The sequence below is a fragment of the Pinus tabuliformis genome, chromosome 9 (assembly GCF_031772625.1).
Source record: "Pinus tabuliformis cultivar Carrire ecotype Pingquan chromosome 9, CPIR1, whole genome shotgun sequence".
Taxonomy (NCBI): domain Eukaryota; kingdom Viridiplantae; phylum Streptophyta; class Pinopsida; order Pinales; family Pinaceae; genus Pinus; species Pinus tabuliformis.
In genome coordinates this window covers 1,839,072,056-1,839,094,673 of record NC_142307.1, presented here as the reverse complement: position 1 = coordinate 1,839,094,673, position 22,618 = coordinate 1,839,072,056, and the positions used below count along the sequence as shown (strand labels likewise).

At 36.0% G+C, this 22,618-nt stretch overlaps 1 protein-coding gene across 2 annotated transcripts; it reads right to left on the bottom strand.

Annotated features, from left to right (window-relative positions):
• Positions 1-7,526: 7,526 nt before the first annotated feature.
• LOC149156154 (putative pyridoxal 5'-phosphate synthase subunit PDX1) lies at positions 7,527-10,786 on the bottom strand. 2 transcript variants are annotated; one of them, XM_089437946.1, is made up of 3 exons: positions 10,455-10,786; positions 9,379-9,508; positions 7,527-8,693 (listed from the first exon to the last, which is right to left on the bottom strand). In XM_089437946.1, the coding sequence occupies exon 3, from the start codon at positions 8,662-8,664 to the stop codon at positions 7,735-7,737; it is 930 nt and encodes a 309-aa protein (XP_089294072.1). In that variant the 5' UTR covers positions 8,665-8,693; positions 9,379-9,508; positions 10,455-10,786; the 3' UTR covers positions 7,527-7,734. The 2 variants fall into 2 exon arrangements, with proteins under 2 accessions (XP_089294072.1, XP_089294071.1); XM_089437945.1 differs by lacking the exon at positions 9,379-9,508 and having other exon boundaries at positions 10,455-10,784.
• Positions 10,787-22,618: the final 11,832 nt, after the last annotated feature.

The following is a 22,618-nucleotide window of genomic DNA, read 5'->3' as shown; positions in this document are numbered from 1 at the left end:
GATTTTCCATAATTAGTATGCATTTAGACATAGAACAATGAAAAACCCTAACAATAATGAATTACATGAAAACAATAAAACAATGTCAAGGTTAGCTTGGGGGCATGTTGGGCCTGCAAGGTACATCATAAAAAATCTCCAACATTAAGCAAAGCAAGTTCAACATTTCAACATCTGGGGGTGCTCGGAGGTGTCAATCAATTGTTCGAATAATCAAAGAGCCCAACACTGCTATAGAGGAGCAACACTGCATCTGCAAGTTCATCACTGCTCTTTGAATGTATAATATGGCCTGGGTATCATATGTAGTGTGTGCCCTCAAGGCCTCTGCTACTATGTTAAGGACGACCTTGCAAAACCATCTCAAACTCATGTGAAAGTTAACAATCATTAATGGCAATGACCATAGATGCATCATAGTGGACCATACTTAATTGTTAAGGGCATAATAAGACTACAAACTGAGATCACCTTCAAATATCTAAATAAACTAAGTCCCGTAAAAGTGTTCCTTACCTTGTTGGGGGCGGCTAGATGGTCAACTCTATTAGGTGCTTCCAACCCCTAAGGGGAGGTGACATGTCCAAGGTCAACCCTTCAATTCATAGGTGTTTCTGATAATGTGGCAACGAAGGGGAAATGCTTCATGGCAATGTGCCATGGTCATGGGGCTAGTTGAAACTTGATGGAGGTCCATCATCCTAAGTGTATAGATGAATGGAGAGAGCAATCGTGGAGGCATGAGTTACCCCATTCCTCGGCCTGTTTTTTCCACCCCTCTAATGCACCTTTCACTTCTCTTTGATAATGCTTTATTAGGTAGCATAGCTTAGTTGACCAAACTTGATTTTAGTGATATAGCATTGATTTACCCCTTAATAATGAGTCAGCTTTTCGCTCATCAAGTTTGGGACATGCAAGGGTTCCTTTATTATGTAATGGAGCATCAAGTGCTCAAGAACCGAGTGATGGCTAATGAGAGGGCTAGAGCTCATGCTAGGCTTTTGCCCACACGCTAACTAATGTCCCAACCATCTTTTGCATTTTAACTTTTCTTTTTCTTTCATTGTGACCATTTTATGGCTTCACCTTTCTTTTAGCTACATCAAACCTCCAAGGCAAAGTTTTCGGCCTAGCCTTATGGATAAGGACATGATGGTGCTAATCCCAATGAACCAATGACAACAAACCCGAAGGATGGATGTGAAATCAGGGGAATGGTGAAGAGTGGTAAGTATGGAGTCGATGGCCACACTATCTCAATCCAAGTTTCCCAAGTAGTGCCCCTCATATAACCCTAAGGCCTCAAAGGAGGTCCCACTAGACTAGGGTCAAAAACTAACCCCCCCTAATAAAGAGAGAAAACAAGTTTATAGTCAAGATTGGTCAAACATCCAGATCACCCTTCAATCCATGTTAGAATGCACAAAACATTAAGTAAAAGCACATAATTGCAACATGGTTGAAATACCTATCGAATGGAGACCCACCTTCCTTCAAGAGGAATGTCGAATGGTGAGGGGTGTTTGACCAGTGCAAATGGCAAAGGAATGTCGTATATCGTCATATACTAAGTAATGTAGGGCTACCAGCGGGTTGGCTGTCCAAAGTAGGAGAAAACTTTTCTCCTATGGAGTTACCCACTTATTGGTGGGTAACAGCCACCACATGACTAGGTGATGAGATATGGTTGGTCATTGTTTTTGTTGCATGATGTCCAAGTGGAGCACCATAGTAATTTGGATTACATTTTGCCTATATTTGTACTTTGTTATTATTGGCATTATTCACTTTTGAATCAATTAGCATATATACTCCCTTTTCACATTGTTCAACGCATTACATTGGTCACTTTTATATGGCTTGAAGTGTTTTGGAAGCTTACGTGTAAGTACACTAGGAGTTGCGAGGTTTAATGATACTTAGATCACTTTATCATGGTATAGAGATTACCTCTTGATGGAACGCTCCCCTTGTGCACACATATTGGGGTTGATTGTGGCCTTTTAACAACTAGGTTGACCTAATTTGACATTGAGAAGGCTTTTGAGCACCCTACTTCACATTTGACCTATTTGCACTTGATTGTGTTTATTCTTATGTGGATAGGTGTACCTAACTCAACACTCACCTACTTGGCACATATGTTGAGGCTCCCATCTTGTATATCATTATTTTATTGTTTGGGACTAGGTTGTCCCCTTCTTCCTTCCTTGGTTGAGCTTTGATTGACTTGGCAAGTGGTTAATGGCACTATAATATGGATTGTTGACTTGTCATCACTTAGGAGACCAAATGTGCCATAAGGAAGATGTTATTTGCACTTGTTTAGAGGAGCACCTGCCTTGTTCTGCTGTTTTCTCATGCATGTGGACCCTCTTTCTTGTGTGGCACCCCTCTTTTGGGCTGTTTTATTGTTTATTTGAGATCATTAGTAGGGCACATGTATTGATCATTTCCTTGTATCTTGACATGGTCAATCCACCTACTTTGAGGAGGGCGTTGGAGCCTTGAAATATTCTTTTGCTATTCTTAGAGGGGCATCCCACCTCTTGAGCTCTCATGCATGGAGATTTGTACATGTGGCACGGCCAGCATATTTTATTAGTCCAGGGATAATGTTATTTTACGTTTTTCCTAAAATACATCTAGGGTTTTGATAGAGATAATATTATTTTATTATGGAGCTTGTTGAATCAAAACTTTACATCAGCAAGCCTCTTATTCTAATAGTTATTGAAAATTTGTGGAAATACACTATGCTAGTGCTTGAGAGACTTTTGTGGCTTGCTGGAGCATAGTGGATGCTTTTTGAACTATGAATAGAGAGGCTAGAATTCTGATCTCTTCAATTGTGTCATGGGAGCATAAATTGGGTAATCTTATTCTTATTTCAGGTGAATCTGTTGATGGTTAATTTCCCTCTTGAAATTCTAGTTATACATGGCTAAAAGTATTGAATAAAACTGAAGTTTATTGATTAGAACTTACTGGATTTTATCCTTAAAGTTGTGAATACCTCCCCATTGCATGCTTGATGAATTTTACTTCATTAGGGCTCTAAAAACAGAATTTTTAAATTGAAACCAGCAACGAATTGATGGCTGTCACACGCTAATTCCAGCAGTAGTTTTCATACTTCTCATGACAAAAAGCTCAATAAAATTTTCCCAAAGACTCCATTCCCAAATAAATCCTTAGCCACTAATCTTTCTTTCCAACCATCTAAAGTCATAAGCTCATAAATCAACCATCTTGCTGGTCTGAAATCTGAAATTTATGAAAGTACAAATCTGAATTCAAGTTTCTCTTTCCATAATCCAAAAGGACCTTCCTTTTTGCTGTCGTTGAGATCTGAAAATTTCTAATAAAATCAGGGAGCATAAATCTCATTTCCCAAGTCAGACTCTTTCTTTGGCGACGGCTGGCCCAAGAAATCTGAAAATTTTAAACTCAAAAATCAGACTTCAGATTTCCTTTGTAAGTCAAGAAACCATCCACATTGTACTTATCCTTTGTTAGACTTAGAGATTCATTTAGGATTCCACCTTGCACCAGGAAAGAACCGGTATAAAGAATGGGAGGAGGTTATTGAGGTGCACTGAATAACCTCTCCAAGTTACCCTCAGGTTTTCACCTTGTGGATTGGAACTTTTACACCTTGGGTGAGGGTATTAGTGGTAACACTCCCTAAGGTGGCCATCTACAAACTTCATTATGTTTCCCAGGCTAACTTGACTGGCTGGCCATGGTAATAAAAACTTTTTCAGATTCCAGATTGCTGTTTCAATGTTTCCGCAACCTCCCATGCTAACTTGCTTGGCTGGCGAGGGTAGATTTTTTTTTTTTTCAGATTGCACATTGCCATTTCAGTGTTCCTGCAACCTCCCATGATCTCTGGGAGTGTTAATGAAGCCTATATAAGCATCAGTCTTGGCCATAAGGCAGCCCAAATATACATTCCAGAGCTGAAGAGCCTCTAGTACCACCCATCATCATCAAAATCTGGGACTTTTGAAATTGATATCTTCATGGCAGAGCTCTTCCTCAAATTCCATTACTTCCAGCAATAAAAGTAAAAGTGACAATCACGGCAAAAACACCAAAACCGTAACAATCACCATTCAACACCCACCATTCAACACCGAGGATTCACCTTCTTCCTGGACAGACGCTGCTCAGGCAAATCACAGGGAGCTAATACAACAATAGAGTATTCCTACTACCAAAAGTAAGTTAGTTGGCACCATCATCCTCATCATCACTCAAATAATTCTGAGATTCCACAGACCACATCAAAAAGAACATACACTCCTTTCAAAACCCATGTATCAGATACGTGATACCAAAGAATTATCCAAACAACTTCTCACGAGATACACTCAACACTCCAGCAACCAAAAAACTACTGCTACTATCAAAATAAGCATCACCTAATTCATAAAATTTATCTGTTCTTAACTGCAATGGGGTACTTCTAATGTAAACCCCCAGACCAATCTTGAGACTCCAAAGCCTGGGGAGTCCTGGGTTCAAATCCCTCCATGCAGTAACAACTGTAAAACATTATTACTATCACTAGAAACCAATGTTGCGAACATTGGCATTGGGATAAAATCAGCAAGGGTCCAGAAAACCAAAAAATCATTAAAATCGGGGAAAATACAGGTAAAAATTGGTAAACATTGGCAAAATCAAGATACCATCAAAATATTGGCAAAAATCAGCAAACATCGGCTAGGCCAAAAACTCGTGATTTCGAGATAAAATCGGGATGTTATCGAGATGTTCGCAACACTGCTAGAAACACCATTAGACCCGCAGAACTCATGAACCCAACACATCTCAATGGGCCTCTTCTAAAACATATTCCAGTTCATTGTTTGGTAACTCCCAGAATAATTATAGCCCAGTGGGAGAAGCTAAGTTGCACTGAATTTCTGAAACAAATACGGAAATTTGAAACAGATACAGCGAATTTTCAAAAAATCCAGAAACGACATATATATATATATATATATGACATAATATAAATTTCATCTTACCATTCATCTTTTAGACTCTAGATTCTATATTTAAAAATACATAATCATCATCATGAACTATGACCAGCATTCTACTATCATATGACATATTATGGTATTCAATGTTCATTATTCAAAAGTTTAAAACATTATCATAAATTACATTTACATATCATTAAATTTGTCTTCATCCATGTAAATAAGATCCAAATCAACATTTGGATCCTCTCCATGAGTGGGAGCATTGCTGCCATGTCCAATTGAAGATGCAATTATTGGTGCCTCCTCATCAAACAAAGTCATATGAGACATGGCATTCAACATCAAATCCAACTCAGGCAACTCTGGAAACGGATCCAAACCCTTAAAAATGCCCAAAACATTTCAGAGATAGGATCCTGTGTTTCCAAAAATACTGAAACGTTTCAGAAATAGGATCTTGTCTTTCCAAAAAAACTGAAATGTTTCAGAAATAGGATCCTGTGTTCCAAAAATACCAAAACGTTTCAGTACCGTCTCCATGTCGTTTGGTAGCCGTTTCTGTTTCCGAAATGCTGAACAACATTTCTGGGGGTTTGGAGGGATGTTTCCAGTAACTTAGGGGAGAAACTTGAGTGGTTGAGTGTTTTGAGATTTCATGCAAGAGCTCTGAAGGTTGATTCCCTGAGCTCACTACCTCTGTTGTGTGTCCTTTCCAGGTCAGCCACCATAATCAGCACCAACAGGTTTGCACTAGGAACCATCCATGAAATGTGGGCCCCGCAAGATTTTCCCTGGAAAAATAAAGTCCATGAACACTTCTAGCCCAGTGGGCTAGCTCGAGTGGTTGAGTGCCTCATTTGACGTCCCTACCAGGTGAGGCACCACAATCAGTGCCAACAGGTTTACACGGAGTACCACGCAGGGAATGCAGGAAAGTGCCTGGCAGTTTTGCTGCAAAGTTTTCCTTGGAAAAAAATTAGTCCAAGAATACAGCTTAATCTCTCCAGCACCCAAATAAATCTACTGCAAATTTAGACGTTATACACTAAATTGGGGCAATTCTTAGTCCATAAAATAACTCAGGCAAATCCAGCTTGACAAAACTGGTAATGTAGATATGTTTGACAATTGAATCCAGATGTAATATGACCAACACACTTGCCACTCTATCCACATATGTATGTAAAATAATCAAACTATTAATTACCTGTAAATGGCAGAAAGTTTCTTTTCAGAAAACATAATAAAATATGCCCCTAATTTGTAGAACAATAACACAAACTCATAAAAAATGCACAGCTCAGATACTTGTGGAATTGTGAAGAGATTAGAAACTGTAGTAAAACAACAGCTGTTTGTGCCAAAGTGATAAGTTGGCCCATCACATTTCTTAAGTTGTATTATCGAAAAAAAATCCGAAGTCACTAAATCTTTAAAAGAATTATTTACCACAATATTAAAAAGGATTTACTTGGAAAATTTAACAAGATGATACTAAAAGCACAGTTGCAGAAAATCCTCAAAGAATCACCATCTTGATCCACAAATATATAAGCCACATTCATCATTTTATGTAATTCACAGAAGCTTTTTGTTAATTCATAATGATGGTCTTGACCGACTATAGAGCTTTCTTTCAAAGCCCTACATCGAAATAGGCACTATATTGATATGCTAAGCAATTGCCACAAGCCACTACCAATCTCTTCTCACATGAATCAGGATGGCCCCTTTAACAATATCCCTGCATCGAAATATGCACTTGTAATGAAGGAAAGACCAACTATGTGTCCTACTTCAACGACCGATTTCAGGAAGCTGGAATTATTCCTTTTTCTTAATCTATTTTCTTCCTGATGAGGAACTTCAGACAGTCTCTCTTAGTTTCTGTTTTTCTTTAAATTAAAATATAGATAGAAACCTGTGTGGTTGACATACATTTTGGACATGTTTGGAATGGATATCTGGTCTGTGTTTTTGAGTTGAATATGTCATTAAAATCCTAAAAGTATTGAAGTATGTAAACAGTCTTATATTTTTTAATACAAGTCTGTTGGTTTTTTTCTTGCTGAGAAATATATATAAATATTTCAAAAACAACAGATCCCCACCTCCCTGTCATTCTTCACAAAACTAAGGCACAGTCAACCTAACATAGACAAAATTGGCAGATTGAGAAAAAATAATTTACACTCGGTCCAAATACCAAATTTATGGCCTGCCTTTATCATTTAAAATTGCGTCAGTTTAGCCCACTCAATATTTTAACTTTAGATGTTTTACGGTTTACCCACTGGAGAAATTTTGCGCTTAAAATTTTCGTTATAAGGCAATCTGTCATATTTTAAACTTTAAATAGAACTAGGTGTTAATAAAAATAAATAAATGAAGACCACCATTGTTCTAATCGAATAATAAAAGGAATATGAAATATAGGTATGATGATTTCAGTCAAATGGAGGATATTGGTAATAGAGATAAGAAAATAGAGTAATTGAGCTACACTGACCCATTCACAGATTAACTCTGAAAGCCATTTTTGGCAAATCCTCATTATTGGTAACAAATTCTTCCAATTCAATATCCATCCAAAATGTGATAATCATCAATTTATAGAATGAGTATAAGAACTATAAATAGGTTACTAAATAGCGAGGCACGAGCTATGATTCCATACAAAATGAAGTAACAAATTCGATCAAATGAGAGGGATTCTATCTCCATGATTTTACTCCGATCTCTCTGCGTATCGCTCCACTTTCTCATCATTGAGATTAATTCCGACCATAGCTTCTCCTAGACCACAACTAACCTCGGCCAGAACGTGGGAATCATTATAGTGAGTCACAGCCTGTACAATTGCTCGAGCCCGACGAGCTGGATCACCGCTTTTGAACACACCTGAACCTACAAAAACTCCATCACAACCCAGCTGCATCATCAAGGCAGCATCAGCAGGTGTAGCAACACCTCCTGCTGCAAAATTCACAACAGGAAGCCTTCCCAGCTGTTTGGTTTGCCTCACAAGCTCATAAGGAGCAGCAATTTGTTTGGCAAAGGCAAAAACTTCATCATCATCTAAGCTCTGAAGCTTCCGTATATCACCCAAAACAGACCTCACATGTCTTACTGCTTCAATAACATTACCAGTGCCAGCTTCTCCTTTAGTCCTGATCATAGCAGCTCCTTCAGCAATCCTTCTCAGTGCCTCACCAAGGTTCCGGCATCCACAGACAAACGGTATACGGAAATTATGTTTGTTGATATGGTGCATGTCATCTGCAACAGTGAGCACTTCACTCTCATCAATGTAATCAATACCAATGGCCTCCAGGATTTGGGCTTCAACAAAATGACCTATTCTAGCCTTGGCCATGACAGGGATGGTCACGGCACGCTTAATTTCCTTGATGAGACCAGGATCACTCATCCGAGCCACTCCCCCTTGAGATCTAATATCAGCAGGGACTCGCTCCAATGCCATCACAGCAGCAGCCCCAGCTTCTTCAGCTATTTTAGCCTGTTCGGCATTGACAACGTCCATGATAACACCCCCTCTAAGCATTTGAGCCAAGCCAACCTTGACTGCATATGAAGATTTCTTTGCATCGGTTATTGGACCATTACCATAGACAGTAACAACTCCGTCGCTTGCCATTTCGACTCCAAATAAAGAACCTTCCGGATCTATAAAACATGCAAATTCATGTCAGGCACAGATTTATCGCAAATCGCAGAAAAGAAAGTTCACAACCTGCAAATCAATGCTCAAAAAGATGCACATATAAAACACACCAACCAAAAAAAATTGCAATCCCATGCCAAATGGGTATAGACAAATAGCTAAAACGATTAATGCAACATCAATGACAAAACACTTTATGTAACAATCTAGGGCCTCAAACAATCATTAGTAAAAATAAAAATAAAAAACAAAATATGTACACAAATACAAACTCAAAAACTCAAATCCCCATAAACTTATGGCGAATGTCATCTCAGAATTCCTCCTGTGCACTTCAGAAAACGGGGAGAGTGGGAGGTTCTTCCCTATGGTTGTTAGGCTTAATGCATAGAGTATGGAATGAAGGCTAACAACAATATAAAAATGGAATATTGAAAAATTGTGAGGCTTACTCTATACAGTATGGAGTGGACGACTAAGAATAATTTAAAAATGTAATATTGAAAAATGTGAAAAGTAGAGATAGAAGTGGAAATCTAGTATCTTGTTACTTAGGTTATAGAATCATGACGCAATCTATGAGGGTGCTATACTGAGAATTAGTAAACAAGATGTAAGAAGGAAAGGGCCTCACAAAGAAACTACATAATCCAAATAAAAGTTACAAAGATTTAAGCTTTCACTCACCAAGGGGGGTCTAGGGCTTTAAAAAAATCTTTTCTCCAAGACAAGGTGCAAGCTTCGCTCATAATAGGACGTTTACCACAAACTCCTCTTCGCCAAAATTCTTCCCAACTTCAGCTTTTATCAACCTAATCTACAATATACAAACATATAACAATTCTACCACACATATAAAGATCGTACAAATATAACACACAAACTTTATATAACAAAGTTTCCTTCAATTCACAATCTTGCAGCTAAGTATGCTCACAAGTTCTCGAATTGATCTGCTATTCCAATCCAGGTACAAAATGAGGAAAGCAAACCTTTATAACTTTTAACTCAACTCTCCACTAATAAAATAATATTTTCCTATTAAAATATCACGAGTTAAAGGGGGCGATTTTTTATCGAAGCCCACAGAAAAATGCCTGATACAATGTTCTAAATGGTTTTAGTGTCACATATCTCCTACTCCACTCTAATAAAATAAAATTTTCCTAAGATAATATAACTTGGTAGGGAGAGGCGAATTTGATTAAACGCACATAGAAAAATGCCTGATACAATGTTCTAAATGATTTTTGTGCCACATATATCTAAATGGTTTTAACTCTTCACACCCCTCCTCACCTTTGGCGTGAAATTGTGTGTTATAGATGGTCTTAGTGCCACATATCTTGTTAGAACTTTTCATCTTTATGTATGAGATTGTGTGTCAAAACAACCCATTCTCACAGAATGTGCACAGAAACCTAAATCATGATTTATAACATGCACAATCTAAAACCTAGACAACCCAAAACCCTGCAAAACCCATCTTAAAACCAGAGATAAAAAACCAAAAACAACTGGATAACAGCACCGACATATCAGAAACGATGAAGAGCAATCATAAAACATGAAAACCCTGTAAACCCATCTCAGAAACATGGACGATAAGACTAAAAGCACTGAATAACTGCGTGCAGAAACAAGAACCCAAGTGAAAAACAATCAATAAAATGAAAATATGAAACCTACATTCAACACATGGCTATGAAAATGACCAAAACAAAAGATAATATCTGGAAAATATAAGTGCAGAATCTCCTTACTTCGTAGAAGGCTCTGTGAGGTTCGAAAAATAAATCTTCAATATCTGTGAATGAAGGAGCCCACAAGGCGGAATGGTCTATAATATAATGTTGTTACAAGGATTCGCAGATCCTGCTTCTAAGTATTTTGAGGCTGGCGTTAAAGGAATCAGCAACACCACCCAAGTTCTATCGAGCCATCTAAAAAATTATTGCGAGACATGTTTTATTATAGTCCACAGAAATTTATTGAATTATAACCGCAATATCTGGATATCAATTCGGGAAGAAGTTTGAACCCTAGCGTCCACTTTAAGATAGTAACGAAAAGGGATTCGTCATGCACCATCCACTTTAATGTAGTTATGTGAGGAATTCATCAGAATCGAGAACTTCGCATCCTGTACATTGGAAGATGAGAGGTTTTCAAAAAGGCTTACGTGTGACATCAAACCAACTATTATTGATTTTATTCAGTTTGTCCTTGGTTCATGTGCTGTTTTGGTTGGTTAGCTTACGTATTGCGTTATAACCGCTTTTTTGGTCCCATATGAACTAAAGTTTTATGATTTATTTTCTGATCTAATGTGTCTAACAAATTTGATAGGTGAGCTCTTCACAATCGAATTGATTCGGGGTTTTGTCAGGTTATTGAATCCATACACGTAGTTAAAAAATCAATTTAAACAACACAAATCAAGATTTTAGCACAAATTTTTTCATTAGATTTCGGCCACAAATCTACTAGAAACTCCAAAATGTCTCACTTGTAGACAACTCTAATCTCTTTTGGAATTGCGATCCATTTTAATTCTGGATCTATCAAGCATTAAAACGGATCAATTCTCTCTTTTCAAGTGTAAACCTCTTTTAAAGTGATCTCCTCCTCGATGCTTGGTAGATCCGGTTAAGATGGTTTTTTTAGCCTTTAAATAGACACATTAGAGAAGAATACTCTAGGAAAATCATGGGTTAAGAATACTATGAGTTTGAGTCCTAAAATGTTAAATAGGATATTACAACATCTCTACCATATTGGACTAGAGAATTTTTTGTTTTTGTTTTGTTTTGTTTTGTTTTTTTTTTTTTTTTAATCAAGTCAAAATGTTAAACATTACAACATCTCTACCATACTAGGTTGGAAGAAGGCCTCTTAGTGTAAAATTATGAAAACAAGATGTTAAAATAAATGCAAAAATAATCTACCGATGTAATTGTTGTTGAGGTTATTCAGTTTTATAAACCAAAAAATAGTTATCAAATTATTATACCGGTATCTACTTCATTTTTATATTTGGAGAAATGAGGAGGTTTTGTGCATTGTGTAAGCTTGAATGTAATAATTATCCTGAAGAATAAAATCATATTTGCCTTGTCCATGGAGGTTTCCTTGACAAATCATTAGGGTTTTACCACGTAATTTTGTGTACTAGTGTATATTTTGGTGTCATTGTTCTTATGAATGAGTTTTGTATACAAACATTGAATAACAAGTGGTATCATAACATAATTTTGGCTCGATGATGTTTGTTGTAGACACAAGTGGTGGTTATGCAGTGGGCTTGATGTTATTTGTTGTAGATAGAGGTGATGGTCACGTGGTGGGATCGGTGTTGATTGCTATAGATAGAGGTGGTGGCCACGTTGAGGGCTTAAGACCCATGTTTTCATAATCGTTAGGGTTCAAGTATAGCCACCTAAAATAAAGTAATAGACATATGGAAGTCTGCATAGGCTCATGCGCAAAAAAAACCCACATGTAGGAGAAAAAAACCCTAGTTTCCAATTCACTTAGTTTTTCAAAAAAAATTGCTTTCGAGTCAACTTTGCTCATGAAGAAGCCTGCAATGGAATCCACATTCGAGATGTTGCAACCTGAATCAAACAATTGTTCGTAAAATCAAACAATTGTTCATAAAGGTCAAGTTTTCAAGATTGATCAGACTCTAATTCGACAAGAAGAGGCAAAGCCATGAAGGAAACTCATGCCAACCTATAAGTTGAGTTTGTCAAAGGAAACCTAGTTATCAGTTTCGAGCAAAGTAGAAGGGAAAGAAGGTGCCTTGAGGACATTATTTTTTTAGAATTGAGGCTTTTGTGATGAGAATTAGTTTGAGTTTCATCTTCCGGATCCATCACATTCAAAGAAAAAATGTGTCAACATTTTTAACCATCAAGTATGGTACATTATTTAAAAAATATATATCTTTGGTGTTTATTTATGGAAAATATATATATATATATATATATATATATATATATATATAGTTAGTTAGTTAGTTAGTTAGTAAGTAAAAACCCTTACTAAAGGAAACCCTAGCAAAGATTCAATGTTCTTTTAAGGTTTGAATATGTAAAGAAACTATTGTTTTAAAATAGGGTGTCAAGGGATTTTTTAAAAACGAAATAGGGTTTATATAACAGATTTAAAGAACATGGTTTTCTATGAAAAAATGGGGGTTTCTGAACAAATTTGTTGTGGTAAATGGGGTTGTATAGGCACTAAAAAAATGGGGAAGAAGAGTTTGTGTAAAGAATAATGGCAAGTGCAAATTTGAAGTTGACAAATTTATTGGGATAAATAATTTTGAATTGTGGAAGTTAAAAACATGGGGTTTACTACTACAATAGGGGTTGCACAAGGCGTTAGGTGGTAGGAGTAAGAAGCTTGTGACAATGATTGATGATGAGTGGGAGGACATGGATGCAAAAGCCCTTAGTATAATTTGGTTATGTCTCGCTAATGATGTTTTATTCAACATCATAGTAGAAGTGACAACAATAGGTTTGTGGACTAAGTTGGAAGGTCGATACATGACCAAATCCTTGATGAACTGAATCTACCTAAAGAGTAGTTGTATAGACTCAATATGAAAGAAGTACAAAAATTGCAAATCACTTGAATGTGTTTAACACTCTTATTTTCCAATTGAATAGTATATATGTCAAATTCAATAATGAAGATAAGGTGGTTACATTATTGTGCTGATTGCCTGGAACATGGGACCATTTTGTAACCTTTGTCAGGTTAATCACAACAAACACTCCTGAATTTGATGTTGTTGTTGGAGATTTATTATCTGAAGAGGTGAGGAGGAAATCAAGTGTTGAAAACTTGACGCCATAAACAATGGTGTCTAGAGGTCACTCCAAAGAAAGAGGAGATAAATCGAGAGGTTCATTTAGGTCAAAATCAAAAGGAAAGAAGAGTAAAATGAGATGTTGGCTCTGCAACAGATCAAGGCATCTCACGAAAGACTGGTGGAAAAGATAGGAATCCAAGGAAAATTCAAAAAAGGAGACAAATCTAGTTGAATCGGGTTCAGGTATGATCAATGAAGTATTATTGATTTGTAATATTCCTAAATATTATGAAGATTGGATATTAGATTTTGGCACATCTCATCATATGTGTCCACATAAAAAATGGTTTTCAACATATGAAGTTATTGATGGTGGATTTGTCCTTACGGGAATAATATATCATGTAATATTGTCGGGGTTGGGAGTGTCAAAATCAAGATGTTTGATGGTATTATGAGAGCATTAACAGATGGCAAACACGTACCTAAATTAAAGAAACTTCTAATTTCTTTGATAGCATTGGATTCTAGTGGTTATACATGGACTGGTCAAGGTGGAGCACTAAAAGCATCCAAGGGCACTTTAGTGGTTATGAAGGCTATTAAATAGGGAACCTTTACAAGTTGGATGAAAGTACTCAGGTCTGCGAAGCAACAATGGCATATGAGGAGGCAAAAGAATCCACTTGTTTATGGCATCAGCAACTGGATCATATGAGTGAGAAGGGACTACAGGTATTGATAAACTGCAAACTACTTCCAAACTTGAAATATATGAATTTAAGTTTATGTAAATATTGTATATGTGGAAAATAGTGTAGACAAAAATTGAAGTCGTGTTAATAAAGGAATACTTGATTATATTCATTGTAATGTGTGGGAGTCATCCCCTAGTGTTTCTTTCGGAGGATCATCATATTTTGTTTCATTTATAGATGATTTCCTTAGAAAAGTGTGGGTCTATGTATTAAAAAGAAAAGTTGATGTGTTTAAAAAATTTAAACAATTTATAACTATGGTTGAGAAGAGAACTGGAAAGATAATCAAATGTTTAAGAATAGATAAGAGAAGTGAGTTCAAAGAATATTGCAAGGAGGCTACGATCATGAGACACGGAATTATGGTTAATACTCTTTAGCAAAATGGTGTGGCGGAATGCATGAGCAAGACTCTTTAGGAAAGAGCAAGGAGCATGCTAAGCAATACAATTTGCAGTAAGAGTTGTGGGTAGAAGTAGTTAGTATTGTTTTTATATGGTGAATCAATCACCATCCATTGTAATAAACTACAAAATTCTTGAAGAGGTATGGATAGGTCATGCATGTGATTATACAAATATTTTTTTGTGTGATGTGTATGCTCTTATTCCTAAGAATCAATGTTCTAAATTAGACCTTAAATCAAAGAAATAAATATTTCTTCATTATGATGATGTTGTTAAGGGATATAGGTTGTGGTATCCTACTACCCACAAAATTTTCCTCAATAGAGATGTGATATTGATGAATCTTCTCTTACTAAATTAGACCATGCAGAATATGTTATGAAATAGCAACAAACATCAAATTAACAAATTCAGCGTGTGTAAGGTCCCACCTTACCAACCATCAATAATATAGAGAAGTGAAGGTCACATTGAACACTAGTGCTCAATGTTTTTTTCTTTTTTATTTTCTTTTATATTTTCATAATATGACTAACTTAGTTTTCATGTAATCGTGTTCCTTCATCTATTTCAACATGAGGAGTCAGGGATAACTTTCCCTTAAAACCAATTCCAAAACACATTTCTCCTCAAGTTTAAAGAAGCATGTGTTATTTTCATACTTATACATGAGCTCTAAGTAAGACTGGAAATAAATTCCACCATAATTCCATGTGTGAACATTAAGCTAGATCAACTTATTTGATTTCCTATATTGTGCTAAATAAGCTCCACTTATTGACTCTTGACATCATAACCACAAAAGTATGCCACAAGAACCCAAAATATTATGCTTCTATCACAAAAATCACAAATGAGGGTATGAGTATTTACCTACTTGTAACAAGATAAATGAAGGAGGAATATGCCTCTCTTTATGAGTAAATCTAATAAAAATGATATGTTTATTGATTCATCAATTAAAAATTCTCAATGGCATTTCTTCAATCATGAGACTCATACAATGAATGTTGTCACAAGAGCAACCACTATTACAAATTCAAAAGCATATTACTCTTCAAAAAGTGCCAAATAAAACTATGGACTTGCAAAAATTGGGAACAATAGTTGTTTTCTACTGCCATTAAAGCATAAGATTGCACCCATGAATACATGTTGCTCATACGAAACTTATTATGCTCACTTGCACAAAATCCTACAAAATTGGTCACTATAAAAATTGTTTCCAACAACAACCCCGCACACCCCACCCCCGGCTTTTTTATAAAAGATTTAGATAATTAAAGTAACAACTGTCATATTCTCTATTCACACTTCAACAACTTATTAAATTCATTTTCACATTCATATGCAAACTTGCAGAAATAGGAAGCTACATCTATTAAATAATCTATTCATAATTTTCTAATACATAAAAACTATAGTAAGTAAGACATTTACTCTAATAATTTATATGCACAAAAGCTACAGACATTGAGGCCTTTTGATAAACACTTTTCAAGCATGCAATCTACAACCATTAATCCCTTTTGACAAACACTTTGCAAGCATGTAATCTACAACCATTGAGGCATTTTGTCAAACACTTGGAAGCAATGAATTTGAGATTTTTCTTCAACCTATTTAACTCATAAAATTCATAAATTGAAACTTCAATGTTGGCATCTTAAAACAGGGACTAAATAATCTTAATCTTTCAACAAAAACTCGACAACATGCAACCATAGTTGGCATCAACAATCTACAAAATCACCGAGATTTATGATTTAGGTTTTGAAAAACATTTTTTGGGAATCAAATCAGGGGTTACATGTTCATAAGGTACGAATAACCCCTGATGTTGACCTGAATAATTACCAAACCACCCATGGATGCATTTTTTAAAACTAGCAAATATTTTAACTCCTGAAATCTCATTTACAGATTTTGTCAAATAGATGGCATGCAAGCTTGAATCTACAACCATGCATAACAAATAGTAACACACAATTAAGTTATAGTTACTTATGTATTTCCTAAATGATTTTTTCAATTGTTTCATCTATTGTAAGTGAATTGAAGGGCTTTGAGATTCATCAAACATTTTTTTCATTCACCCCTACAAACACATGGCAAGCATCCTTAGTTGTTGTAATATATATAGAGAATCACTCCAAAATAAGAGTTAACTAGTGATGATTCTTTTAATGCATTATGTATCCCTACTTGTTATCTAAATTTGCAAAGATTGCAAACATATAATGAGTGAAATTGCCTCAATTATTTTCTTTGAAACCCTTGTTTGCCATTATTTCTGCATTTTTATTTTAAGGGTTGATCCAGTGATTCCTCCAAGTATACTTTGGATATGTGTCTATTTCCTTACTTCTTTGGTAGGTTGCAAGTTAGCACTTATTCATGCATATATAATAAAAATAATAGCATTGCCCATTCACAATTTTTTCCAAACACTGGCAACATATCCTCAAACCATTTCTAAAACATGCCTCTAATTACCTATTTTAATTAAAATGAAACAAAACCATAACTCACGAAAATCTTACCCAACTCTTTTGACAATTCTTTACTATAATTACCTTTAGCAATATTTGGCTTTCCTTTCTCAAATGCTACAATACCAAGGTTAGTACAATAAACTACACCAATAATAATTCCAACTTGAGATATAAACATCCATACATATATAACACTCTTAGTATTCATTTTTAACTAGCCAATAAGGTTCTAGATAACATAAGCTTAAACCAAAATTAGATGCTTACAACAATTTCAATTTCTACTTTTTTTTATGCTAATACTTTACTAAAATTTCAAGACAATCAAATTTATACCTGATGAGATATTCAACTCCAATTGTTGAGAATATGATTTGTCTCTGATTCCTTAACCAACTCATTTGAACCATTCGTTTTTCTTCCCAGCCATATCTAGGAAGAACTTCTCCCTCTAGAACCCTCGAGTTGTAGAAGCTCACAAGCAATACCAAAATATAGTAGTAGAGAGATATACAAGGCAAACTAAGGAAGATAATTTTCACTTCCTCTCAATACCACTCATGTTCAACTCCACTAGCTAGAGCTACTTGGTAGTTTAGTAAGAATTTCATATTCATTTCAACAACAATTGGCTACTCTCCAAATCTCTCCCTCTCACAATCTTCCTCAAGTCTCTCCCACTCTTGGTATCACAATGCACTTCTCTCCCAAGTGAGAAGACATGAGACACGTATATAGGAGGAGCAACCAATTCTTGTCACAAAGGAGGAGTAATGTGCATGCCTTGAGGAAGAGTAACATATTCCATTTAGAGGAGTGTAACTCATGCCATTAAGGAGAGGTATGCATGTCTTAGTTAAGGAGAGTGTAACATATGTAATAAAGAGAGTCTAAGAGGAATATGTTATTCTTTGATGTGTGTAAGAGAGTATAAAGTATCATTAAGAGAGAGGGAGTTCAATAGAGCCATGAGAGTCATCAAGGAGGGAGGTGTGAAGTGACTGAGGTGACGAAGGTGACTTGTAATTCCTTTTAATAATAATATCACAGTCTCATAAAAGATAATAATAATATTATTAATAATATTGATGATTAAGTCAAGATTGAAATATTATGATTGATTAGTGATAAGTTAAGTGATTTTCCTTCAACTATACTTGATTACCAATTGATGCAAGGTGATTTACTATTTTTGGAAAGTCATAATTGAGATGCTAGACATGACTTTTTATTTTTAGAAAGTCACTCCATAATTGTCAGAAATTAGATTTTATTAAGGAAATTCATCCCTGAGTTGCCCATGAGTAGTATTTTTCTTCTGGAGAATAGGGATTCCACATCCTTATTACATGCATCTTCGCGCCTTAGTAGATTGATGACTTTGCACCCTGATCTACTCCAAGGATCCAAGATTCCACATCTTGATCTTTTAAATATTCAGGACTTTGTGCCCTAATTTACCTGGCTTTCATCTACTCTTCTTTGAAACTTCACGTCAACTTAAGAAACTGATTGTGAGCTCATACCCATATGATGGTTCATTGGTAAGGTCTTTTTCCAAGACCAAGAATTATGCATGACTTCTACAGTCATTTTTGTTTTGAAGAAATGACTTCCACAATCATTTATAATTTGAACATCCTTGTTTTCAAATAACCACTTCCCTTGCCACATCCTGCTCAGTACGAGATTAATCATATATAATCATACAAATCATGTATCATGACTTCCACAGTCATTTATAATTTGAGCATCCCTATTTGCAAATACCCAGGCCCCCTGCCACATCCTTCTAAGTACAAGATTAAGCATATATAATCATACAAATCATGTATCATCCATAAATCATAATTAACCATATGTTCCACATAACCATGATCATACATGGATCTCTGTGTATTTATCCTAGATCACCATCCATGTCACACACCTATGTTCAATCTAGAATACCAAAGAGAAAACATAGATAATACACACTTAACCAAAATGAGTCTTAAACCAAAATTAGTATTTATCATAAGAATGTAGCAACCGTGTGACCTAAACTAGGTCTATAGCATACAATCGTATACATAAGTCTGACATGCATAATCTTTATATCACTACATTGAAATCACCCTCTCCAAGTGTCATCAAAGTTATCTCACCAAGAAGGGACACTACGACTTGAGACTAAAACATATGCAGACACATGGAAGCAAGACAAATATTTCGAAGGTAAAGAAGTTGTAGGTATTGAATACACTTAGGAAAGTGTCAAAATTCCAAAACCTACACTAAGAATATCTATGTGGGAGAGGAAAGTTATGAAAGGGTATACCGAATTTGTTTCATTTATTGCTTTGGTTACCAATGTTGGAGAACATTCTTGTTATGAGGAAGTGGTAAATGATATCAACAATGTTAAATGGAAAGTAGTGATGAAAGAGAAAATGGTTTCCTTGGAGAAAATAAACGGGGCCTGGTAGAACATATGAAAGATAGGAAGGTTGTTGGGTGCAAATGGGTCTTCAAATTGAAAAGAGGCATTGATGGTAATATTGAAAGGTATGAGGCTAGACTAGTTGCAAAAGGTTACTCTAGTATGGAATGATCCATATTGTATAATTATATTGATTTTCATCCATATCAATGTTTTTAGAGTGGAAAAAGTGGAGGACCATTTTTATTGGCGGGACCCAGTTTAGCAAATCAGGTTCTGAAACCTTCCGGGAGCATTTTGAGGCATCAAATGATGTTTTTTGGGGGTAAAACTTTTTCACTTTAGTGTTGCACCATCTTTTTATATTCTACACACATAGACCTTTCCAACAACACAAGGATCACCTCAATTAGAATCCATATGCAAAAGGTATGCCACTCATAAGTTTACCTTCCTATTTTTTACCACCATAATTCGAGAGGATTCCACACCAACCCTCTTTATTATTGGAAAATGGGTTATCCACATGATTGTGATGAAGAAGACTCTAGAAGTGTCCATATTGTAACTTTGGTTAATAGTTGAGGTAGTCAAACCTAACCACTAGTATGCTATCAGTTTGTGTTATAACTGGGCCATTAGGATGAAAAGGGGTTCTATCCTTTCCGAGCATTTTTGTTCCATGGATGAACAAAAATAGTCGAGAATGATAGGAGAAGCAACAAAGGCCTTCAAACATCTTAAAGAGGCAATGTGCCAAGCACCGGTCTTAGCTACACCGGACTTCACAAAAACCTTTATTATGGAATGTGATGCTTCAGGAAATGGAATCGGTGCTGTTTTAATGCAAGATGAAAGACCCATTGCTTTTGAAAGTCGTCCAATCAAGGGAAAGTTTTTACACAAAGCTATTTATGAGAAGGAAATGTTGGCAATACTACACGCACTTAAGAAATGGCGACCCTACCTAATGGGAAGACACTTCAAGGTAAAAATGGATCATGATAGCCTTAAATACTTTTTAGAACAAAGATTATCCTCTGAAGAGCAACAAAAGTGGGTCACAAAGATGTTGGGTTATGACTTTGAAATCATCTACAAAAAAGGGAAGCAAAATGTGGTGGTAGATGCACTCTCAAGAAAGGATGAGGATGTGGAAGCAGTGTTGTGTGTCATTTCTATTATCCAACCAGATTGGATAAACGAAGCAAGGGAGGAATGGAAGAATGATGAAGAAGTGTGGGAACTTATTCGAAAGTTACAACAAGATTCCAGTACATCTGATACATTTAGCTGGCAAAATGATTCGTTATGGTACAAAGATCGCTTATACCTCTGTAAGAATTCCCAACTCAAACAAAAGATTCTTATGGAATTGCACACTTCTCCCTTAGGAGGGCACTCAGGGTTTTTAAAAACCACAGGGTTAAGAAGGAATTTTTTTGGGATGGCCTTAAATCGGATATTCAAAAGTTTGTGGCAGAATGTTTGGTTTGCCAACAAAATAAAGTTGAACAATTAATACCCCGGGTCTATTACAACCTTTATCCATTCCAAGCCAACATTGGGAGGAGGTTTCAATGGATTTTATCACAGGTTTACCCAAGTCTGAGGGAAAGAGTGTCATCATGGTGGTAGTTGACAGACTTACCAAGTATGCACACTTTTGTGCGTTATCACATCCATTTAAAGCCAGTACAGTTTCTACTGCATTTATGGAAACAATTCAAAAGCTACATGGAAATCCAAAGATTATTGTAAGTGACAGAGACCCCATTTTCACTATAATTTTTTGGACAGAATTATTTTCTTGTCTCGGTACTCAGTTAGCTCATAGCTCATCTTATCATCCTCAATCTTATGGGCAATCTGAGATAGTAAACAAATGTTTGGAAGGATATCTTCATTGCTTTGTATCTAATAAACAGACACAACGAGTCAAATGGTTGCCTCTGGCTGAATGGTGGTACAACACTTCCTTCCATACAGCAACAAAAATGACCCCATTTATGGCACTTTATGGATATCAGCCACCATCCATCACATCATATTTAAGAGAAAATTCTAAGGTTCAAGCAGTGGAACATCACATCGAGCATCAACAACAAGTCCTCCAACTCTTAAAGGATAACCTCGTGTTGGCACAGAATAGAATGAAACAACAAGCAGATCAACATCGCAGTGAAAAAAGTTTTGATGTAGGTGATTGGGTATTCCTACAACTACAACCATATAAACAAATGTCCCTCAAGCAAGCTAAGAAGGATAATAAATTATCACCAAAGTATTATGGTCCGTACAAGGTGTTGCAAAAGATTGGTACTATGGCATACAAATTGGAGCTTCATGCAGCTTCTCGAGTGCACCCAGTTTTCCATGTTTCATGTTTAAAGAAGGTTATAGGTGACAAGCTCCCAGTTCAAACAATATTTCCAGAACTTGACGAGGAAGGAAAAATTATATTGGAACCGGAAGCAGTCACAGAAACAAGAACTCGACAGCTACGAAATCGATCAATTTCGGAGTATCAAATCAAGTGGAAGAACTTATCCACTAAAGATTCCACATGGGAGGATGAGAATTTTATACAGAAGCATCCAGAACTACTCAAGCGTTGAGGACAACACTTTTTTGAAGGAGAGGGGCATGTTAGGTCCCTACAATACTAGTGATTACCCCATTACTATTATAATTGTATCCCTTATTAATATTGGTGTGCCACTATTGTCCCCATATTGTTATTATCGTGCCCCATAGAATCCCTCTATTCTTATTTTTGTGCCTTTATATTATTATTGTTAGGTCAGCTAGGTTATATTGTGACTCCTTAGACTCCTATATATAGAAAGGAGGTTTTGTCATTTGAATCATCAAGGAATCATTCATTTGTGTAATGTAAAGGAGGTTGCCCCCTTGAAGAGGCTGAATTCTAAGGCGTTGATCTATATTATCTATCTTTTCTGAGCTGGTTTTCATAACATCATTCTTCTAATATCCAGGAATACCAGAACAATTTCGAA